Raw genomic sequence first — 22,036 nt, forward strand, 5'->3', positions numbered from 1 at the left:
GCGCGCGTCTATAAACACTGGCTCCGATTGGCTACCATGAAACATGACTCTGCCTTAGCCAATCATAATCGCTTATCTTGTTACCCTGTCTCCTCTCCTCACTAGCAGTTTGTGTGTGGAGCCAGGGGTGCGTCGGATTACGCAGTTTATTCAATCAATTCATTGTAACAAACCGCATTTAAAGTTCAGTAGCGGTAACGGCGTTGTAACGAATGAAACGGTAATAAATTAGATTAGCCTATCCTGCTACAGTAAAAATAACGGCGTTATCTAACTGTTATGCGTCTACGTTGACTTAAGTTTCATTATGACTTCAGTTTCACTATTCATAAACGATGTGACGCAGTTAGTTCAAAGCTCTTGCTCGGTTGATATGTCTGCACCGAGGAGCCCAGCAGCAGCTCAAACTTTACTCTCAGAACCTTTGGAACCGTGTTAATGTTCGGTCTCGCTTCTCTTTATTCCCTTCTTTCCTTGCTTTAGTACTTCTATACTACACGGACACCACACGTTTCATCACGGAGAAGAAAAGGTACCGTTTCCTGAATTCATGTTTTCTTCAGATGACTGGTGGTACTATTTGACTGGATGACTTAGTACTATTTTTTATGCTGTTTGAGTTGAGAAAGAAAAATTTAAAATGATCAGTAATCTGTGTGCATTTTCCTTGATAACCAAGCAAGTAGACTCATGACACCATTTGTTTATTATATCGCAATCGCAATATTGTCCACAATAATCGCAATATGACTTTTTCACCAAATCGTGCAGCACTAGGTGGGACCCAATTTCAGTCCGGAAATTCCATGATGCAGACAGGCCCTAGCCTGCTATTGCTAGACTAAGATCAATCGTAGATTGCACGTTGGTCTGGGGAGGCTGCTGTCATTTTCTTCATCACAAAAGGTGTGATCAACGGGCCTAGTTCAACGGACTCTCCTCTACGTAATAGAGTGGCGAAGTCACGCCCCTTCCGGTAGGGCTCATGGGACCTATGAGATCGAAAAATATGAATGGGTGTCAATGGAGAGAAAATAATTATTTTCTGGTCCCAGTCTTTATATGCCATGTATTACACATATGTTGTTTGTGGATTTAATTGATAATTTTTCATGCAAAGAAAACTAAAAATGTTCGTGAAGAAGTTTGATAATTTTAGGTTTTAATTGAGGCCGCTTTCTGAACTACAGCTCTTCGCTGCTCTCGACGCATATATACGTCACCACACCCGCCCTTGGAACTCGGCACAGAGATGGCGATCTCTCTGCCCCACTTCACCGCTGTTTCCACGGGGAGGATAAAAGCATTGAAAGAGGTGAAAACCATTATAAATCGGGGCACGTGCAGAGTTTCAGTTATGCCGATGGGAAGATTGTCGGTCTTCTCCACGCCAGTCGCAGGGAGCGTGACGTCACATACGAGCCGTGTAGTCTTTCTCGTTGTGTTTTCTCTAGAGCCTTTATCTGAACAATTGCACAATAAACGGTCGAACTCTTTGCATGAAAAATTATCCTTTAAATCCACAAACAACATATGTGTAATCCAGGGCATATGAAGACCGGGACCAGAAAGTAATTATTTTCTCTCTGGGGCAGAGAGATCGACATCTCTGTGCCGAGTTCCAATGGCGGGTGTTGTGACGTATGTCATATGCGTCGAGAGCAGCGAAGAGCTGTAGTTCACAAAGCGGCCTCACATAAAACCTAAAATTATCAAACTTCTTCACGAACATTTTTAGTTTTCTTTGCATGAAAAATTATCATTTAAATCCACAAACAACATATGTGTCATTCAGGGCATATAAAGACTGGGACCAGAAAATAATTATTTTCTGTCCATTGACACCCATTCATATTTTTCGATCTCATAGGTCCCATGAGCCCTACCGGAAGGGGCGTGACTTCGCCACTCTATTGGCTGCTTGCTGTCGCTTCCATGTCGTCATTGTGTTAAACCAGCCAATAGCGCGCCAGGGGGGGGAGCCAGCTTGGTGATTGGCTCCCGCGAAAATCAGAAGCAGAGAGAAATGTATTGCTCTTCTCCAGACCCTCTGCAGGGTGAATTCAAATCGCCGGCAGAACGGGCTGGGGTTACCCAGTCTAGACAGGCCCACCACAATTATGCCGCTTTTCCACTGCATGGTACCAGCTCGACACGACTCGACTCGACTCGACTCAGCTCGCCTTTTTTGCGTTTCCACCGCGATCTAGTACCTCAAGTGGCTGCTTTTTCTAGTACCGCCTCGCTCTAGGTTCCAAGCGGCTGAGCCGATGCTAAAAGGTGACGTCGGCAGACGGCCGGCCACTGATTGGCCAGAGAGTGTGACGAAGTCACGAGAGCGACATGGCAACCATGATGGTAACGATAGAACAGCCATAGTAGCGCCGCAGCCAACATATTCCACTTCTTCAACATGCCAGCTAATAATACGAACACGAATACCATCGCATCGATGTTCTCCATTGTTGTAATGTGGGTTCTGTCCATGTGTGGGTTACGTAGGTGTTGTTTGCGTCGCGTACAAAAATACGTCACGGCCCTTTCGCGCAGACGACCCCGCCCACGTCCCGGAGGTACTATTTGCGGTGGAAAAGCACCCGCGCTGCTACCGTGTCGAGTCGTGTCGTGTCGAGTCGAGCTACATGTGCGGTGGAAAAGCGGCATTAGAGGAATCTGTGCTTTTTCTGTACTTGACACAGCTGTCATGCCTCCAATCCAACAAAACTAATTGACACACAATTGAAAAATCCGCTAAAGAACCCATTCTAGTTTCTGAAAAAATAACATAAAATCACAAGTGGACTCTGAAGCCTACATATAGCACATATTTTCTCATATTTCTCCATATTTTGCAATCATAAGATTTGACATTTCGTGCAATATTATGTTCAGTGTTACCAGATTGGGCTACTTTTAATCACGGAAGGCTGAAAAAAATGGCATTGGGCGGGTACATACAATTTGGGCTGGTTTTGAAAGAAACTGGCGGGATTATTATAATTCCATTCGCCTTTTCGTAAAATCGTTATATAAAGAGTTTTAAGCCTGGAACCAAGCCAATCGTTAGTCAAGGTAGTCGTGACCATAAAACATTAGATTCGGGGCAAAAAAATAAGGAAAACGAAAGAAAAGGCAAAGGTACAAGACTGTACATTAGTTGTGTGTGTGTGTGTGTGTGTGTGTGTGTGTGTGTGTGTGTGTGTGTGTGTGTGTGTGTGTGTGTGTGTGTGTGTGTGTGTGTGTGTGTGTGTGTGTGTGTGTGTGTGTGTGTGTGTGTGTGTGTGTGTGTGTGTGACGTAAAAGGTATTAAGTAAATTAGGTCGCATTCGGGTGTTTATTGTGCTCACTATTGGTCTTTTACATGCCTATTTTTTGTGTTGTGTATTAATGTAATCTCACTGAAGACCCCTTCTCTGCTGCTGTCAGTGTGTTCTTTACACAGACCTTGTTAGGTTTGTGTGTCTGAGAGATGGATGAGATGTTCCTTGTATAACACATAACGTCATAGTCAATAATTGGGTTGCCTTAAGGTGTGTATTTGTGTTTTTGGGTTTTCTGGCAATATAGGTTTTGGCCGTGTCTTTGGTTGATTGGCCGGTTTTTAGTCTATAGTTGGGCTGCCAATCAAATCTGGCAACACATGCTATCTACACAAACAATATGCCATGTGAAAGCTGGGACTCAGAGGAGAGTTTCGATGAACTAGATGTGAAGGAATAAGGTCAATAACATACCTTTCCAAGCTACTACCACGCACGCACACGCGCGCACACACCAGTTCAGCTATTCTATATTTGATCTCAAATGTATTCAAACTTGATCACATTAGCAATTTGTTTAATTCTTCACTTAATTTTTTCCCACCATTTAATATTTTTAAATGGTTTGAATGTTCACATTGTTTACTCCATTTAGAATCTGTTCAAATCCCTTTGCTTGATTTAAGCCATTAACATTTCTTTACGTCTTAAACTATGTTGCTTTACTAAAACATTTTCAACCTTACTACACTACAGTACTGTCCGCATTGTCTCCAGGAAATGCAATTTCTAATTTACTCCTCTGCAAACATAGACTTTGTTGCAACGTTAACAGGTTGTGAGTGCTTGCACGTGTTTGTATGTGGGAGGCAGTTTTCACGTTAGCCGGCTATAGCCGGACATTGGCCGATTGCACGCACGCATGGCCGGTATAATAAAATGTAAACGGCCCACATGTCCGAGAATCAGTAGCATATGAAAACCAGTAGCGGTTCCTGGCCGAGCTCACCAGGGTGGCAAACACGAACGTGCATTCATGAACGCGCGCAGTGCACCCGCACATGCATACACATGTCACTCAGCGGCCACGCTATTGAACGCTGATTGGCTTTCATCACGCGAAATTCGTGTCAAAGTTGAAATATTTCAACTCAAGCGAATTAGTCACGGCACAAATCCTCGTGAACGCACACGGCGAAAGTGTGGCGCGACAAACTTGTTGCCGGTTTTCTCTCACAAAAAATTCGCCCGATACGCGTCTCTACGTTCACTTTGTATGGGATCTTGTCACCCCGTCGCGTTTGGTGTGAACGCACAAATCTGTCCCGACTGGGCAAAGCTGGCCATAATCGCCAGTACAATCCCTGTGTGCAGTGTTCCTGCGGAACGAGGCTTTTCTCTCCAAAACAGGATTAAAACATCTATCAGAAACCACCTAGCTGAGGAAAAGGTGACGAGGTTGATGCGCATAGCGAGCCTTGGGCCGGGGTTGAAAGACTTCAACTTTTCGCGAGCAGCGGAGCACTTCAATGGCATGAAGTTGCGCCGAAAGTAGCCTGCAAGAATTGCAATTATCGAATTAATTATTTTTTACCCGTTTACCATTTTTGCCGAGAATGGCTGTTATGTTTTTTTTGCCTAGGCTAATTTAATAAATGTCATTTATTGAAGCAACTTAGTTTGTGTCGTTTGTCGTTTGAATGTGGACTTTTGGTGATTATTTAATTATTATTCTACTTCATTTAAGAATGCTCGATTCTGATTGGCTGGGAGGGGTGCATTAATCCGGCATATTGCCCGCTGACTTGTCGGTTCTACTTGCTGCTGACTGAGCACAGTAGATCAATACGCCGCTTGTATCGTTTTCTATCACATACATTTCAAACATGAGGTCCGTTGTAAAAATAAACCAAGGAGTGCATGTTTGATCGATCGTCATTAAAGCTGACTTGATACAAATGTAACAACTACGTTGTTAAACTAGTGATCAGTTGCAACCTTGTGTGGTTGCTATAGAAACGCGTTACCTACAGTTGAGCTAACGTTATTCACCGTAGTTCTAAAGGGAACTACTTTTCGAGGGAGATGAACTTAAACAGAGCATACATTTAATAAGCATGCAATACGAATAAGAAAAAGGCTCATTCTTAAAGTATTTGAATTGTTTTATTATGTTGGCCGGCGCGAAGTAGAATAAACTGAATAATCACCTCAAGGCAGGGCAATAAACAGTTTGATATGCCCGGCTCGCGGAAGGTTACCGTCCACGAGCCGGGCATATCAAACTGTTTATTGCCCGGCCTCTCGGTGATTATTCCTTACTTAGTGAATAACGTCAGGAAGATATTCCAAATGTCCGATATTCTGGAATAGTGTCGGACATTCGTCCGCCCAAGAAAAGGTCTAGCGTGAACCCTGGTGGGAGGCAGTGAGTGAGAGGCTGCGAGTGCAAAGCTCAGGCTGGCCGGACGGCGCAGCAAGGAGCTTTTATAAACGCAGTATTGTTAGCCCGCAGTAATCAGCCCGTTAACGGTTAACGACCCACCGGTAATTCTCCTGACTCTCCTGATTACCACTCTGCCACAGGAGTGTGATCGATTGTGTAGCTCTAGACCAGGGATTCCCAAAGTGTGGCACCCCCAGGGGTACTCGAGCTGCCACCAGGGGGTCCGCGAGTTGATAAATGTAATGGCGGTCTGGTGTAATATTACACAATTAGTGTTTTTTTGAGTGGGATTTTTCGATACAATAAAAAAACATGAACAAGTAAACATTTCCTTTGTAATCCCTTTTATTTTAAATCAAAAAACGATATTTTAAACGTAGAAGTAGACAGCTGCTGTCTTCTTCTACAGCTGCGCACTGCTGTCTTCTTCTACGGACTGCCATATGCGCGCCAACTCGTTTCATTCATTCCTATATAAATATGCTTAACTGGCTGAAATCAGGGAAAACTGTCATGTGGGACGTCTTCTGATAATGTTGTTAGTCACGAAGGAGGAGAGGGACCAAGAGAGAGTGAGGACTTGGAGGCAACAGAGACGGAGAGAATAAGAAAATGAGCGGGAGTCAGACGATGCGCCGGAGGAAACAGAAGAGGAGGGAAGGAGAAGGCAAAAAAGAGATCATGTGGGTGAACACCAGACAGGGAAAAAAAGAAGGAAATATGATGATAATTATCTGGGTCTGGGCTTCACTTGGATCGGCGATACAGATTGCCCGAAGCCTCCGTGCGTGGTATGCAGTGAGGTTCTAGCAAACAGCTGTCTGAAGCCGTCTTCTCTCCGTCGTCACCTGCACTAGAAACATGGCAATTTAAGTCAAAAGCACCTTTTGCTATATTTGCGCTATATTTGATTAAACATGAGTCGTTATATGGCGATAAAACAAAGCTTTGTTGCGTTATATTTTCCTTCTTTTTGAAGTGGGGATTGGGGGTGCGCCAACCCGATTGGGGGTGCGCAAACCCGGGTGGGGGTGCGCCAACCCGGTTGGGACGTAGAAGGGGGTGCGCAGGAAAGTTTGGGGACCGCTGCTCTAGACAAAGAGAGTTATAGAGTGTGTCAGACAGGAGGAAGATAGGAAGTCTTCAATGCAGTCATTTAACGTTGTGTTTGTTTATGTTTCCAGGTCTCCAGTCTACTATGGATGAAGAGAGAGAGGAGGGGGGTCCCATCTCTAAAACCTCTGGGGAACATGGCTGCCAGAGCAAATCTAAGAGGTAAGAAGATGATCTCTCACGGTCTGTGAATGACTGTTGTCCATCTCAGAGCTCAGCAGTGATATAACATGACTCCATCAGTAGTCTAACTTTAGAGATGGTAATCAGTCTATTGAGAAGAGGTAAGGATTTGTCAGAGATTATAAAAATACATCTATCAGACATAATTTAATCCTGGTTCTTTTTTTTCTAGAAGTGTCCAGCAAGAGAGAGCAGACTCCCCTGGACCCAGCTGTGTCTCCTTGAAGAGCGACCGCTCTATGCATCATCCTCCTGACCTTAAAGATGGACGCCCCTCCAGAGAGGAAGGGTAAGGATTGGTCAAAGATTATAAAACGACAGCATCTATCAAACATCCATAAATCCTGGTTCTTGTTTTTCTAGAAGTGTCCAGCAAGAGAGAGAAGACTCCCCTGCACCCAGCTGTGTCTCCATGAAGAGTGACTGGTCCATGGGTCAACCTCCTGACCTTAAAGATGGACGCGCCTCCAGAGAGGAGAGGTAGGAGTTTTAAACAAACCAGTAGTTTTACTGACAATTCTGGAAATATTTGTTTCTTTGGGTTTGTTTAATATGTAGGGAGGATCAAGGACTAGGTGGGCTGTGATCTAAAAGAACAGAGGATACGTGTCTAAGATCCCAGACAGATTCAGCATCATTATTCATTTGTAGGCTGGGGTCACCGTGTCAGTGGACCACAGATGGGAGGATGAGAGGCCAGAGGACGAACAGAACTTTAGAGGACGAGGATTTCAGGAGGGTTTAAATTCTTTGGTAATTTGAAGGGGAGTTGTTTATTTTTGCTGTCTTGTTAACTGCTAATCTGGTAAGAGTTAACAGGTTATTCTGTCTGACATAACGCTGGTCAGTCAATGTTAGACTTAGGGTTAGGGGTTGGTGTCTGAATGTTATGTTATATGTTATGTAACTCTGAGGAGTTACCATTAGTGTAGACATGGTGATGAACAGGGCTGGGATCTAAATGTAATCATGAAGCCTTTACTTGTCCTTCATATGGAATGAATTCTTTATTAATGGTTTTATCAGCGATTCTAGGCCAAAACATAAATGATCACATAAATCTGATCCGCGAGCTGCCCGCCCCATAAGCAGGCCGGCCAAAATAACGTGTCTCCGTAGGCAGCCTATGCTCCGAGATCGTACACAAAAACAAATGGTACCATCAACCGCTCAAAACCACAATATAAATAGTATTCAACCAATCAGCGACAAGGGGTTGGTGTTGTGGGGTTTAGCGCTGCATTCATGATAGTTTTGATGCACGAAACACGGAAGGGAGGGGCGAGCGGGCTCTGTTTTTTTTGGGATCTCGCTTCAACTACCAACAGAAGTGACTTCACCCAACATCGCTGATACAACCTTCAACCTTTTCACTTTAGTTTGAACTTTTCTCATCCAGATATAATGTGTGTGTGTGTGCGCGTGCGTTATCTCCACAGGCAACCCCAGGAGAGTTCAAAGGTTACCAGTGCTCAGGTTGTACAGCCGCATCAATCAGAGCTGATCAAGGTGTGTGAAACAAGACATTTGACTTGAGCTCTAAACAGGGGTGACCTAAGGGGGGGTTGTCTATATATTTTACCTCTCACTCTTTATTGCATGGTTCAGTCTTACGTGGATCCAGTTTTCACTCGGAGTCTTTCACTCGGTGCGCTTACAAGCAGAACAGACGGAGAACGGTCAGTAGCTTGACACATCTTCGTTGAGGAAGAAGTCGGGGTATCGGAAACAGAAAGCTGAGGGTTAGGAAAAGGGCCAACAGTTGGTCAACCAGTTTATACAAAAAAAGGTTTTATTCATTCACCTTCCTTTGGTGCCTGTTTACCTGGGGCCACCTAGTTAATCATAGAATTTATATCAATTAAATAGTTCCTCATCAAACATGAAATTCATATGCATATAAATGAAAGATCGTTTACTGAGGACATTAGCAGCGGCAAGGCTTGCGCCTATTTTGTTTTACTTAACTACTATACAGCCAGGGTAAATCTGAATACTGACCCCTAACGGTGAAAAGGTGTCTGACAAACTGGGAACATATTGACCAAAATGTCAATATGTTCCCTAAGAGATTTTCAATGCATTTCTCAAGAGGAAAGCCTTTCTGCCAGAAACAACAGTAATGAGAGATGCTAATCATGTACCTCTGACATTCATACGTCAATGGTCAATGACAGCAGGCTGAGTATTGGGTAATTAGCACTAGGCTACACTAGAGCTACCAGTCTATCAATCTATAGGTGGTAAAATGGGTTCTCTAGGCTGGTGGGGGGTCTAGGCTTGAGGCGCAATATATTCTTTCATAGGGCCCACAATCTCTAGCGATGCCCCTGCTCTACATGAGCATTTAAAAACATTTAGTTTGGAGCTAATAGTCTCCAGGCTTCCCTCTTTAGACCAGCGATACGTTGTTCTAGGACAGACACTTCTGATGGCCTCTGTTCAAAGTAAAGTTCTCCTTGATGTTTGCTCTGTTCCAGAGGGCTGAGGAGAACGCACATGCTTTTCTAGACAAGGAGCTGAAGAAGATCTGGAGGGAACTCTTCCCAGATTACCCACAATGTTCAGAGAGCCAGAGGGAGGAGGAGGATGCTAAGAACGAGGAGCAGAGGAGGCGTGCCATTGAGGGAGTGGTGGACATCACAAAGCTCTGCCTGATGGAGATGAACCAGGACGAACTGGCCGACAAGCTCGGGCGTGGTAAGATACTCATATATACTGTAGGTGAAATGGTTTGATCCAGATATGTAGGGTTATTGTGGGGGTATAAGGTTAAATGGTTTGATCCATACATATAGGGTTATTGTGGTGGTATCAGGCGAATGGTTTGATCCAGATATGTACGGTTATTGTGGGGGTATCAAGTTAAATAGTTTGACCCAGTTATCTAGGATGTGGGTATTAGGTTAAGGAATGTCAAACATTATACTGCAGAATGACTCAGTGGAATAGATGCACCGCTATCTTGTTATATCAGGTTAGCAAGTCACTTCCTGCTGATACCCAACAATGATAGCACTACTAACAAGGTTATAAGATCCATATGAAGTAGAATTTAGAATACTTATTTCATTACACCAATCCTATTGCTTGGAAATATGTATAGCATGTGTCTTCTGGTTTGGGATTCAGGAGTTGCTGCTGTCCAGTGCCAACATAAACTCAAGTCTCATCTGAAGAAGAAGTTCCAGTGTGTGCTTGAGGGAATCGCAAAAGCAGGAGGGCAGAGACCTCTGAATGAGATCTATACAGAGCTCCTGATCACAGAGAGAGGCAGTGGAGAGGTCAACATGGAACATGAGGTCGGACTGATTGAAAAGGCATCCAGGAAAACAGGAAATGAGGAAACACCAATCAGATGTGAAGACATATTTAAACGCTTACCTGCATGGTCTCAAGATAAACCAATAAGAACAATAATGACAACCGGAGTGGCCGGCATTGGCAAAACCTTCTTAACACACAAGTTCACTCTGGACTGGGCTGAAGGCAAAACCAACCAAGAGATAAACTTCACATTTCTCCTCACTTTCAGAGATCTGAATTTACTGAAAGGGAAAGAGTTTAGCTTAGTGGAACTTCTTCATCAGTTTTCTCTTGAAACCGAAGATTCAGGAACCTACATATCCGACCATGAGCAAGTAGTCTTCATCTTGGATGGTCTGGATGAGTGTCGACTTCCTCTGGACTTCAAGAACAACCCGATCTGGTCTGATGTCACCGAGCCGACCTCAGTGGACGTGCTGCTGACAAACATCATCAGGGGAGACCTGCTCCGCTCTGCTCACATCTGGATAACCACACGCCCTGCGGCAGCCAATCGGATCCCTGCTGAGTGTGTTGACATGATGACAGAGGTTAGAGGGTTCAACGACCCACAGAAGGAGGAGTACTTCAGGAAGAGATTCAGAGAGGGGACACTGGCCAGCAAAATCATCTCTCACGTCAAGAAATCTCGAAGCCTCCACATCATGTGTCACATCCCAGTCTTCTGTTGGATCACTGCTACAGTTCTAGAGGACCTCTTCAAAACATCCCAGGGAGGAGAACAGGTGCCCAAGAACGTGACTCAGATGTACAGCCACTTCCTGAGGGTTCAGTCCATACAAGGGGACAGGAAGTATCATGGGAGAGCTGAAACCGATCCACCCTGGAGTTCAGAGAGCAAGGAGATCATTGTTTCTTTGGGGAAACTGGCTTTTGACCAGCTGGAGAAAGGCAACCTGATCTTCCACGAAGCAGACTTGAAGGAGTATGATATTGATATCAAAGCATCCTCAGTTGACTCAGGAGTGTTCACCCAGATCTTTAAAGAGGAGTGTGGGCTGTCCCAGGAAAAGGTTTTCTGCTTTGTCCATCTGAGCATCCAGGAGTTTATGGCTGCCCTTTATGTATTTCTGCACCATATCAAAAATGGTGTCAACCTACTCTCAGAAGAACTGCCAACATCCGGGGAAGCTGAACTCCTCCTCTACCAGAGTGCTGTGGACAAGGCCTTACAGAGTGAAAACGGACACCTGGACTTGTTCCTCCGCTTCCTCCTCGGCCTCTCTCTAGAGACCAACCAGATGCTCCTACAAGGTCTGCTGGGACCAGGAGGAAATACATTACTGGGCAATCTAACTAAAAAAGTTCAGCCGGGAAAGACCGGAAGTAGGTCACGGATCAATACCCAAATAGTCCATTACATCAAGGAGAAGATGGGTGAAGATCTCTCTCACGAGAGAAGCATCAATCTGTTCCACTGTCTGAATGAGCTGAACGACCGTTCTCTAGTGGAGGAGATCCAACTGTACCTGACATCAGGAAGTATCTCCACAGAATCTCTCTCCTCTGCTCAGTGGTCAGCTCTGGTCTTCATCTTACTGACATCAGAAGAGGAGCTGGACGTGTTTTACCTGAAGAAATACTCTGCTTCTAAGGAGGGTCTTCTGGGGCTGCTGCCAGTGATCAAAGCCTCCAAAACATCTCTGTAGGTTCACTAATTAATTGTATTACAATACGCACAATAACACAATACACATAATGCTAGAAGATAATAATACTATGTAATCTGTAGGCATACTTAGAACATGTTTTACAATACACACAACACAATATACATACTACTATAAAAGTAATATGATTCAGTTTTCAGAACTACAAAACAACTGTTATGAGTATTGTTGTTCGCGTCAACATTTTACAGCTAATATATAACTAACATTTAAAGATATCATGTATAATAATTTGTTAAACTATAGGAAAAGTCTCATAAAACGGTTTAATTTAATTTAATCACGGTTCCTAACATGTTCGGTTTATTGTGTGGGTAGACTGAATGGCTGTAGGCTGTCAGAGAGATGCTGTGAAGCTCTGGCCTCAGTTCTCAGCTCCAACTCCTCTAGTCTGAGAGAGCTGGACCTGAGTTCCAATGATCTTCAGGATTCAGGAGTGAAGCTGCTCTCTGCTGGACTGGGGAGTCCACACTGTGCCCTGGAAACTCTCAGGTCAGTTTTACTCAACGTGCAAACAGCTACACGACAAGGTTCCATTTCAGAGGACTTTTAACTACTGCCACCTGGTTTGAGAATGGCTCCTAAATGACGTCAAACTATATCGGCTAATAACTCAGTACCTTTCATGACCACATTTATTTGAGTGATGCCATTGGACAAACTCCACCTTGTTGTTTATGCAGGATGTAAAAATGAAAAGTTGAAAAGTAATCCCAGAGTTGCCATTGCAACTTTTCAATTATAAACACAAAATATAATGATAGTGCCCTCCCACAATTCCCTGTTAATGGGACAGTGGTAGTTAAAGGTGACATATTCTACACATTATAAATACACACCGTATCCGACCAACCCACGACTCCCTTGGTGGCAGCTTCCCCCGGGCCTCCCAAGATCTTTTGCGGCACCCGGACACGGTGACCACGGCCGTGATCACCACGATATAGGTTTCATAGGAATAACTCCAAAAATATATTTTTTTTGTTGCCATGACTGTATATGGTCTTGGTTATGTTATAACATTTTACATATATCTTTTTATTATTTATATAATTTTATCATCAGAATTTCAATTGAAGACATGGAAATACAGAAGGTCAAACATTTTAAGATATAGGAATACAGAACATGTGTAGAAATACAGAGCAACATAATACGATTGAATATGTAGAAATACAAAGCAATATGTAGAAATACAGGCAACGTAAAACGATTGAATATGTAGAGACAGAGATCATAAAACGATATATTATGTAGAAATACAGTACATAAAACGATTTAATATATAGGAATAAAGAAAAACATAAAACGATTGAATATGTAGGAATACAGAGCAACATAAAGTGCTTGAATATGTAGGAATACAGAAAAACATAAAACGATTGAATATGTAGGAATACAGAACATAAAAAGATTGAAAATGTAGCAATACAGAGCAACATAAACAATTGAATATGTAGGAATTCAAGAAAAACATGAAACGATTGAATATGTAGGATACAGCACCCCAGAGAGGTGTAATAGTCATCCTTGATTTTGAAGCCCCATCAAAGTGTCTGAAGACGGGAATGGCAAGTGCACTTAGTGTTTTAGTTTAAATGTGCCTAATTAACATAATAGGATTTAAAACTCAAAATAAAAAGTTGAATTGATGAATCAATAGTCTTAAAGAAGGAAGCCTAGAGATTGATAGATAGTTGAAGGCCCTCCTTAGCTCTGCAGCCCACTGCTTCGTTAGGTCTGACTCTGTTCAAACGGAGTTCAGGATCCCTACAAGGCCTTCAGGCGGCTGCTGAAGGAAGTTTGAATGTCCACAATCATCTCCTTGAGCTCACTTCCCTGATCCCTGATAGCAGCGTGGAGAGCGGAGGCGCTAGCATCACTGGACGTACTCCTCTCCAGTGTGGCCCCATGGCGGCCCTGTGCTGTTCGTTAGCCAAACCATGTTTCTCCTGTGAGCTAGTTTGATCTTTTAAGCACTTTAAATCTCAGTTACTAACATGTTCTGTTTATTGTGTGTGCAGACTGAATTGCTGTCATCTGTCAGAGGGATGCTGTGAAGCTCTGGCCTCAGCTCTCAGCTCCAACTGTCCAACCTCTAGTCTGAGAGTGCTGGACTTGAGTACCAATGATCTGAAGGATTCAGGAGTGAAGCTGCTCTCTGCTGGACTGGGGAGTCCACATTGTAAACTAGAAACTCTCAGGTCAGTTTAACTCAATGTGCTAACAGTTATACCACAAGGTTCAATATCAGAGGACTTTTAAAACCACTACTGCCCCTTGGTTTGAGTATAGTAATTATTCGTAAATGATGTCGAACTATATCAGCTAATAACTCAGTTCCTATGATGACCACATTTATTTGAGTGGTTCCATTGGACATATTACACATTGTTGTTTGTGTGGGATGCGAAAATGAAAAGTTGATAAGTAATCCAAAAACTCTTGTGACCCATACACCGCACAACCCAGATAGTTGCCTTTAATGCACACCACAAACACACACCGTATCCGACAAACCCACGACTCCCTTTGTGGCGGTGCCGCTCCCCCCAGGCCTCCCAGGATCCTTTGCGGCACCTGGACACGGTGACCACGGCCGTGATCACCACAATATAGTTTCATAGGAACAACTCAACTTTTTTTTCTTTGTTTGTTGCCATGAATGTACAAGGTCTTGGTTATGTTATAATATTTTACAGATATTTTTTACATTATTTTATCTTTGGAATTTCAATTTAAGACATGGAAATACAGAACAATATTTAGACACACAAAACAACATAATTGAATATCTAGAAATACAGAACAAAATAAAACGATTGAATATCGAATTTATAATTACATAAAAAGCGTTTCGGTAGGCACACTTATAACGTGTTTTACAATACACACAACACATTATACATATTACTATAAAAGTAATATTATGATAGTTTTCAGAAACTCAGAAAAACTGTTATTAGCATTGTTATTAGTATCAACATTTTACACCTAATATATAACTAACATTTGAAGATCAAATGTATTCGTAAAACTATCAGAAAAGTCTAATAAAACATTTAATCACGGTCCCTAACATGTTCCTGTTTATTTTATGTGAAGGCTGAGTGGCTGTCAGCTGTCAGAGGAATGCTGTGAAGCTCTGGCCTCAGTTCTCAGCTCCAACTCCTCTAGTCTGAAAGAGCTGGACCTGAGTACCAATGATCTGCAGGATTCAGGAGTGAAGCTGCTCTCTGCTGGACTGGGGAGTCCACACTGTACACTGGAAACTCTCAGGTCAGGGTTAGGGTGAAATGTGTCTTTGGGTCTGTTTAATATGTAGGGAGGATCCAGGACTAGGTGGGCTGTGATCTTAAAGAACAGACGACACGTGTCTAAGATCCCAGCCAGATTCAGCATCATTATTCATTTGTAGGCTGGAGTCACCCTGTCAGTGGACCACAGATGGGAGGACGAGAGGCCAGAGGAGGAACAGAACTTTAGAGGACTAGGATTACAGGAAGACTAAAAAATGTTTTTAGTTTGTTTATTTTTGCTGTCCTGCTAGTCTATTATGAGTTAACAAGTTATTGTAGCTGCCGGAACTCTGGCCAGCTGATGTGAGGGTGAGGGGTTGCTGTCCTGTTAACTGCTAGCATGTTATGTATGTTATATGTTATGTAACACTGGCCTGCTGATATGAGGGTTAGGGTTAGGGGTTTCTCTCTATATGTTATGGATGTTATATGTGGGCTCTAGCCGGGCTGTGATCTGAATATAATCATAAAGCTTTTCATATGGAATGAGTACTTTATTAACCTTTTTACTTGAGTTGGAACTATTCTCATCCAGATAGAATAAATAAAGGTGTGTGTGTGTGTGTGTGTGTGTGTGTGTGTGTGTGTGTGTGTGTGTGTGTGTGTGTGTGTGTGTGTGTGTGTGTGTGTGTGTGTGTGTGTGTGTGTGTGTGTGTGTGTGTGTGTGTGTGTGTGTGTAGGTTGTCTGGCTGCCTGATCACACAGGAAGGCTTTGCTTCTCTGGCCTCCGCTCTGAGCTCCAACCCCTCCCATCTGAGAGAGCTGGACCTGAGCCACAATCACCCAGGAGACTCAGGAGCTACGCTGCTCTCTGCTGGAGTGGAGGATCCACGCTGGAGACCGGACACTCTCAGGTTTGGAGGGGACAGCTCACCATTCAGGGACAATGTCTCCTACAAGGATCCAACCCGCTGCTAGATAAATTGGTTTGAAAAGGCAGCTGTAACTTGTGTTGTGTAGAAAGTGATGAGACAGCAGATGATGAAGGGCAATGTTTCAACATGCTGCTCTCACTTTATGTCTCCCCCAGTGTGGAGCACGGTGGAGTGTTGAGGCTGAAACCAGCTCTAAAGAAGTGTAAGTGTCTGTTTGATTCATCACAACACACACTAACTATCGAGATGGAAAGTCCATCCACACAGCAGGAGGTGACGTCTGTTCATTTAGGTCCTTCTTGGAATGAAGATGATGGTTCACATCATGTATGTTACCCTATATGCACTCAGCAGGCGCACAAAAAAAAAGGTTTCTGCCAAGTTCAAGGCACATTTGCACAATGATCTGGTCTCAGCAGATACCTTGACTCTGTTGGTTGTTATTTCATATGAGGAAGCTCAATCTGTACATTTTTCCCCAAAAATTCCCACCAGAAGTAACCATTTAAAGGGTTAAGTTTTCTCCCGGGGGGGGGGGGGGGGGGAGTGCTTCGCATATAAACATTGTCGTACAATAAAATTAAATGATGGATAAGTAAAAAAAAAAAAACATGCAAAAAATTAGTAAAATAGTTAGAAAATAAAGGCAAAGTTAAAAAAGCATGCAATGTATTTAAAGGGGACATATTATGAAAACAGCACTTTTCCTGGGATTTGGGGTGTTGTTGTGGGTAGATGGTGCTCCCACACGCATGCAAACTTTGAAATAAGTCTGTACATGAACAGAAATATTATAGGCCTTTATTACACAGGTCTTCTCAATGCCGTGGAACACTCCGTTCACTTTGGTAGCTAGTCCGGTGACTTGTTAACCCCAGTGTCTTCTGTTGCTAAGCGACGTCACCATCTTTGCGGACAATTTATTATGGCTCTGCTGATCAATACTACGAATAATAATAATAATACATTTAATCTTATTTATTATCTCCCACTACGAGTCTTTACTTGTGGAAGTACCAGAGACGTCAGACACAGTCTTTATTATTCATAATATCATCCGAGGCGCACATAGCTTTTGGCAGTGATATTAGATGGATTATATAAATACCCGTATATAATATTATTATTATTATGTTATACTATATAATATAGATATAGAGCTCCAGGAGTCAGCAAACGGCAACAATCCCTCCTCTTCCATGCTGTGGTTCAGTCTGACAGCTCTAGGTCAATGGGCAGCAGCTCATTTGCATCAACGTTACAGACACCAGAAACAGTGCATTCTGAAGGGACTGAAACAGAGGGGAATAGCGGCAGACGATATTTTTTTTCCTAAAAGCTATTTCCAGCAAACAGCTTCAAAAACATGTTTTCTGGAACTCAAATACTATGTTTACTTGTTGGTAAAACACCATAATATGTCTCCTTTAAGATCAGATCAACAGCCTCTCTGGTACCCACGTCGGGACTCCAACCCGACCTAAAGGAACTTGGTCCTTTCTCTGGGACTCCAACCCGAGTAGTATTGATATTATTATTATTGGACATGATCATAACATAATAATAATGATTGTAACAATAGTAATAATAGTAATTATGTGTGTATTGTATGTTCTATTAGAACAATTAGTGTTTTTATTGTTTGGTAAAAAGATAAAAAGAACAATAGTTGAGCGCTGCATGCAGCACTCAACTATTGTTCTTTTTATCGTTAACCTTCGTTCAAAGGATTAACAAATCAACACACTTGTATCTTCAATAATCTGAAAACAGAATATCGATTACCTTTTATACTTTTTTCAAAATCACAGTTTAAATTCCGTGTCAGCTTGTTTTCAGTTGGTCTCATTGATTTACGCTGAGGTTAGGGCGCGAGGACGTGTAGGCAGTGTTGCCAGATTGGGCAGTTTTTCTTGCTCAATTGGACTACTTTTTACGACGTTCAGGCAGCGTTGCCAGATCAGGCGATTTTCCCGCCCAATTTGACTACTTTTAATAACTTTAGGCTGGACAAATGAGCATTAGGCGACGACATACAATTTCGACTGGTTTAAAAAAAAATAACTGCCGGGATTATTATAATTCTTTCTACAAACATCAATCAATACAATACCTTTCTTAAGGCATATCGTTTGTGCAGCTAGTACCACTATTACTTCAGCTACTACTACTACTTCAGCGACTACTACCACTACTTCTACTTCAGCTACTACTAGTACTACTTGAACTTCAGCTCCTACTACTACTAATACTACTACTTTAGCTACTACTACCATTACTACTACTACTACTACAGCTAGTACCACTACTAATACTATCTTCCAGCTTTGACAGTATTGCATTTTAGCTTCCAGCTTTTGTAACAAATGTATTTCAGCACTTTGCCTCTTCAGATAATGCAATTCAGCATCTGTCAGTTCTCGATTTCCGCTTTAAAGGGTGTGCATTGTTTAGTCCATTTAGACTTTTGAACTCTGTTCAAATCCCTTAACCTGATTTAAGCCATTTAACGTTTCTTTATGTCTTAATCTATGTGGCTTCATAAAAACAGGAAAAAACTAAATTTTTATAATTATTATAATTATTTTTAACATTAGACATTGCACATCATATTCATAATAACATGTTTATAATGAACATGTATTTCATCTACGATTTCAGCCAGAATACTATAATTATCTTTAGGGGTGATGCTGTTCTTTATAATAATAATAGTAATGAGGTTATGATGATTAATAATAATGTTTTAGCAGCCTAATCATGTCTTGTTTCTCCCGTCAGATGCCTGTGAACTCACACTGGACCTAAACACAGCCCACAGACGACTCTCTCTGTCTGAGGACAACAGAAAGGTGACACGGGTTGAAGAGGACCAGTCGTATCCTGATCACCCAGAGAGATTTGACTACTGGAGACAGGTGTTGTGTAAAGAGGGTCTAACTGGCCGCTGTTACTGGGAGGTAGAGTGGGAAGGAGAGGTTTATATAGGAGTGGCATACAGAGGAATGACAAGGAGAGGAGGGGGTAATGACAGCGGGCTGGGATGGAACAACAAGTCCTGGAATCTTGTTTGTCGTGATCGTGGTTACGTTGCCGGTCACAACGGTAGTGATACAGCCATACGTTTCCCCCCCGCTGGCTCTAACAGAGTAGGAGTGTATCTGGACCGGCCTGCTGGCACTCTGTCCTTCTACAGAGTGTCCTCAGGTGTAGGAGGGTCCTCAGACGCACTGACACACCTCCACACCTTCCAGTCCACCTTCGCCAAGGAGGTCCTCCTCCCTGGGTTTTGGTTGGATGAGTGTGGTTCCTCAGTGTCTCTGTGTCCATTGTAGCCCGATTTCAACCCAACATTTATTTAAACACATATGTAACTTTGTACACATTTGTTACTAGGCCTACTCAGCTAAATATATATGTAAGGGATAATGTATAGAACGCCGGTCATTATCGGGAAAATAAGCCCCGATAGGGCGAACAGTACACCAACAGTACAACAGTACACCGACGCGCAGCGAAGGCGTCTTGCTTCGCCCTGAAGGGGCTTATTTTCGAAAATGACCGGCGACGTTCTATGCATGATCCCGCTTATAACACGGCTACTTGCCAAAACTAAAAAAATAACTTTACATGGTGCGCCTTTTTACAATTTATTCGTTACCAGCATCCATTCATCATTTTTTCACAATGTCTTGTTTTTAAAAGATGTATGATGACTTTAAGCTCTGTAAGGTGACCTTGGGTGCCTTGAAAGAGGCCTCTAAATTAAATGTATTATTATTATTATTATTCGTAGTGTTGATCAGCAGAGCAATAATAAATTGTCCGCAAAGACTATGACGTCGCTTAGCAACAGAAGACATTGGGGTTAAAAAGTCACCGGACTAGCTACCAAAGTGAACAGAGTGTTCCACGGCATTGAGAAGACCTGTGTAATAAAGGCCTATAATATTTCTGTTTATGGCATAGATTTCTCCTCAGATAAGGCCAATAAACCAATGATAAAAATAAAAATAAAAACGCTTGATCCAAGGCCCGGCCCGACCCGAGGATAGTGGTGGGAAATATCGGAGAAGGATGCACTTATTGTGCAGCAGGACGCAGGGTGCAAGTGCAGTTGGAAGTGGTCATGGCTAAAATTAGAAGCCACGACTGAGGTGAATACAGTGAAGCATAACTTTCCACTGTCTGACTTTTTCCAAAAGATTGAGAAAAAAGGATGTGCTAAATGCACACATGGCATTAAAGAAATTAATTATGCCAGCAGGGTGTACATGCCCTGTATGCACACTGTAAGGCAGACATTCATCGGAGTAAAGTGACAACAACAATAACTACACAAAGTGTTGCACAGCTTCTCCGAAACCCTCTTCCAGAAACCCCCTAAGCAGCAGATAAGATCAGGGACAGTGCCAGGCCTACACTGCCAGTACCTGTACCTGTGATCGCATATCCAATGCAGAGGTGTGGGTTTGTGTGTGTGTGTGTGTGAAAATAAATTAACTTAGTTTAAAAAAGCACTTTAACTGAGTAACTAATATATTTTTTTATCTTTCTAGGAATATAGCATATAGCATAGGCCTTCTCATAATAATAGGATATCATGCCGTCATATTTTTTCCGACTTCGGGTAGCTCTCTCTTTTTTTGTCATACATGTGTTTGCATCCCTGGTTTAACTACTCCACTGTACTCCAAATGCTGCATTTTATTGGGCTTCTGAAAGGTTCAGCATGATAAACTATCAATGGTCGTTTAAGGTCTCCCTTTGGGTTAAGATTTTACATATTTTCAACTGTATCATAGGAATACAAAATCCGTTATTATTTTGCCATCCATGACATGGATCCTGATTTAAAGCAGATGTGACAATATAATCCTCATTGATAAGTGTTATATTGGAAAGGGGAAAGATGTCTTATAATGGAAAGGGGAAAGATGTCAATCACATGTAGTGATTGACTTTGAACTGACAATTTTCTTGTTCTGTTGGGAACAACAATTAAACATGTTCCGTTATTAAAGATACCTGTTTATGATTTGTAATTGAGTACAATGTATAATGTTGAATAAAGTATAATAGTATAATCTTAAGTATAATGTTAATAAACTACTCAGTGGATCATCTAAACGTTCCCGTGTGTTCAGATGACTCTTTCTGTTTGTTCAGTTGATATCCTCCAAGTCTTCTGGAAACGTTTCCTCAAACAACAGTGGAGTCTCCATTCACTCCTTCATCAGTGGGGAGGGGGGATTTTACCACACACACACACAACAGTGGAGTCTGACTTGTTTAACCACTAACACATATACTAAAACAAAAAGTAATGTAGTGAACTACATATATATATATATATATATATATATATATATATATATATATATATATATATATATACTCACACACATTACAGAGTTACAATTATGTTTATTTATTTAATCTGAAAATCTGTGACATTCCTTCCTTCATGAAACATAGATAATATAACTGGCATCAGAGTTAGTGAGGAGCTTCTACTGCTAACCCTCCAACGTGTTTCAGGACATGGGTTTAACTTATCTAAATCACATACAGTTCAAGTTATGCGAGGGCGCACCATCAGTGGCGGATGGATCCAACACCAGTCAGAAACCAGTCAGACACCAGTGAGACACCATTCTTCCAGTACAAAGGACTGAGGCCTCCTCAGTGCTCCCCCTGCTGGCCGGACCTCCACACTGCAGTCAAGTCCAGGGCCTCCCCAACCCCCACGACCGGGCGGCTAGGTCTCTGGGTTGTGTGGGTTTGTCAGTGTGGAGGGAGGATATTACCACACACACAACGGTGTAGTCTCCATTCACCCCTTCATCAGTGTGGAGGGGGG

At 42.4% G+C, this 22,036-nt stretch overlaps 1 protein-coding gene across 1 annotated transcript; it reads left to right on the forward strand.

Moving 5' to 3' along the window:
* The first annotated feature begins 100 nt into the window (after positions 1-100).
* Positions 101-20,662, forward strand: LOC130377089 (NACHT, LRR and PYD domains-containing protein 3-like). The gene is made up of 14 exons (XM_056584060.1): positions 101-220; positions 484-532; positions 6,891-6,981; positions 7,175-7,291; positions 7,366-7,482; positions 8,442-8,511; positions 9,483-9,702; positions 10,135-11,974; positions 12,318-12,491; positions 14,024-14,203; positions 15,105-15,278; positions 15,979-16,152; positions 16,329-16,375; positions 18,955-20,662. Exons 3-14 carry the CDS (start codon positions 6,905-6,907, stop codon positions 19,506-19,508), a joined length of 3,744 nt encoding a protein of 1,247 aa, XP_056440035.1. The 5' UTR covers positions 101-220; positions 484-532; positions 6,891-6,904; the 3' UTR covers positions 19,509-20,662.
* Positions 20,663-22,036: the final 1,374 nt, after the last annotated feature.

This window comes from Gadus chalcogrammus, chromosome 23 (assembly GCF_026213295.1).
Source record: "Gadus chalcogrammus isolate NIFS_2021 chromosome 23, NIFS_Gcha_1.0, whole genome shotgun sequence".
NCBI classification, from domain to species: domain Eukaryota; kingdom Metazoa; phylum Chordata; class Actinopteri; order Gadiformes; family Gadidae; genus Gadus; species Gadus chalcogrammus.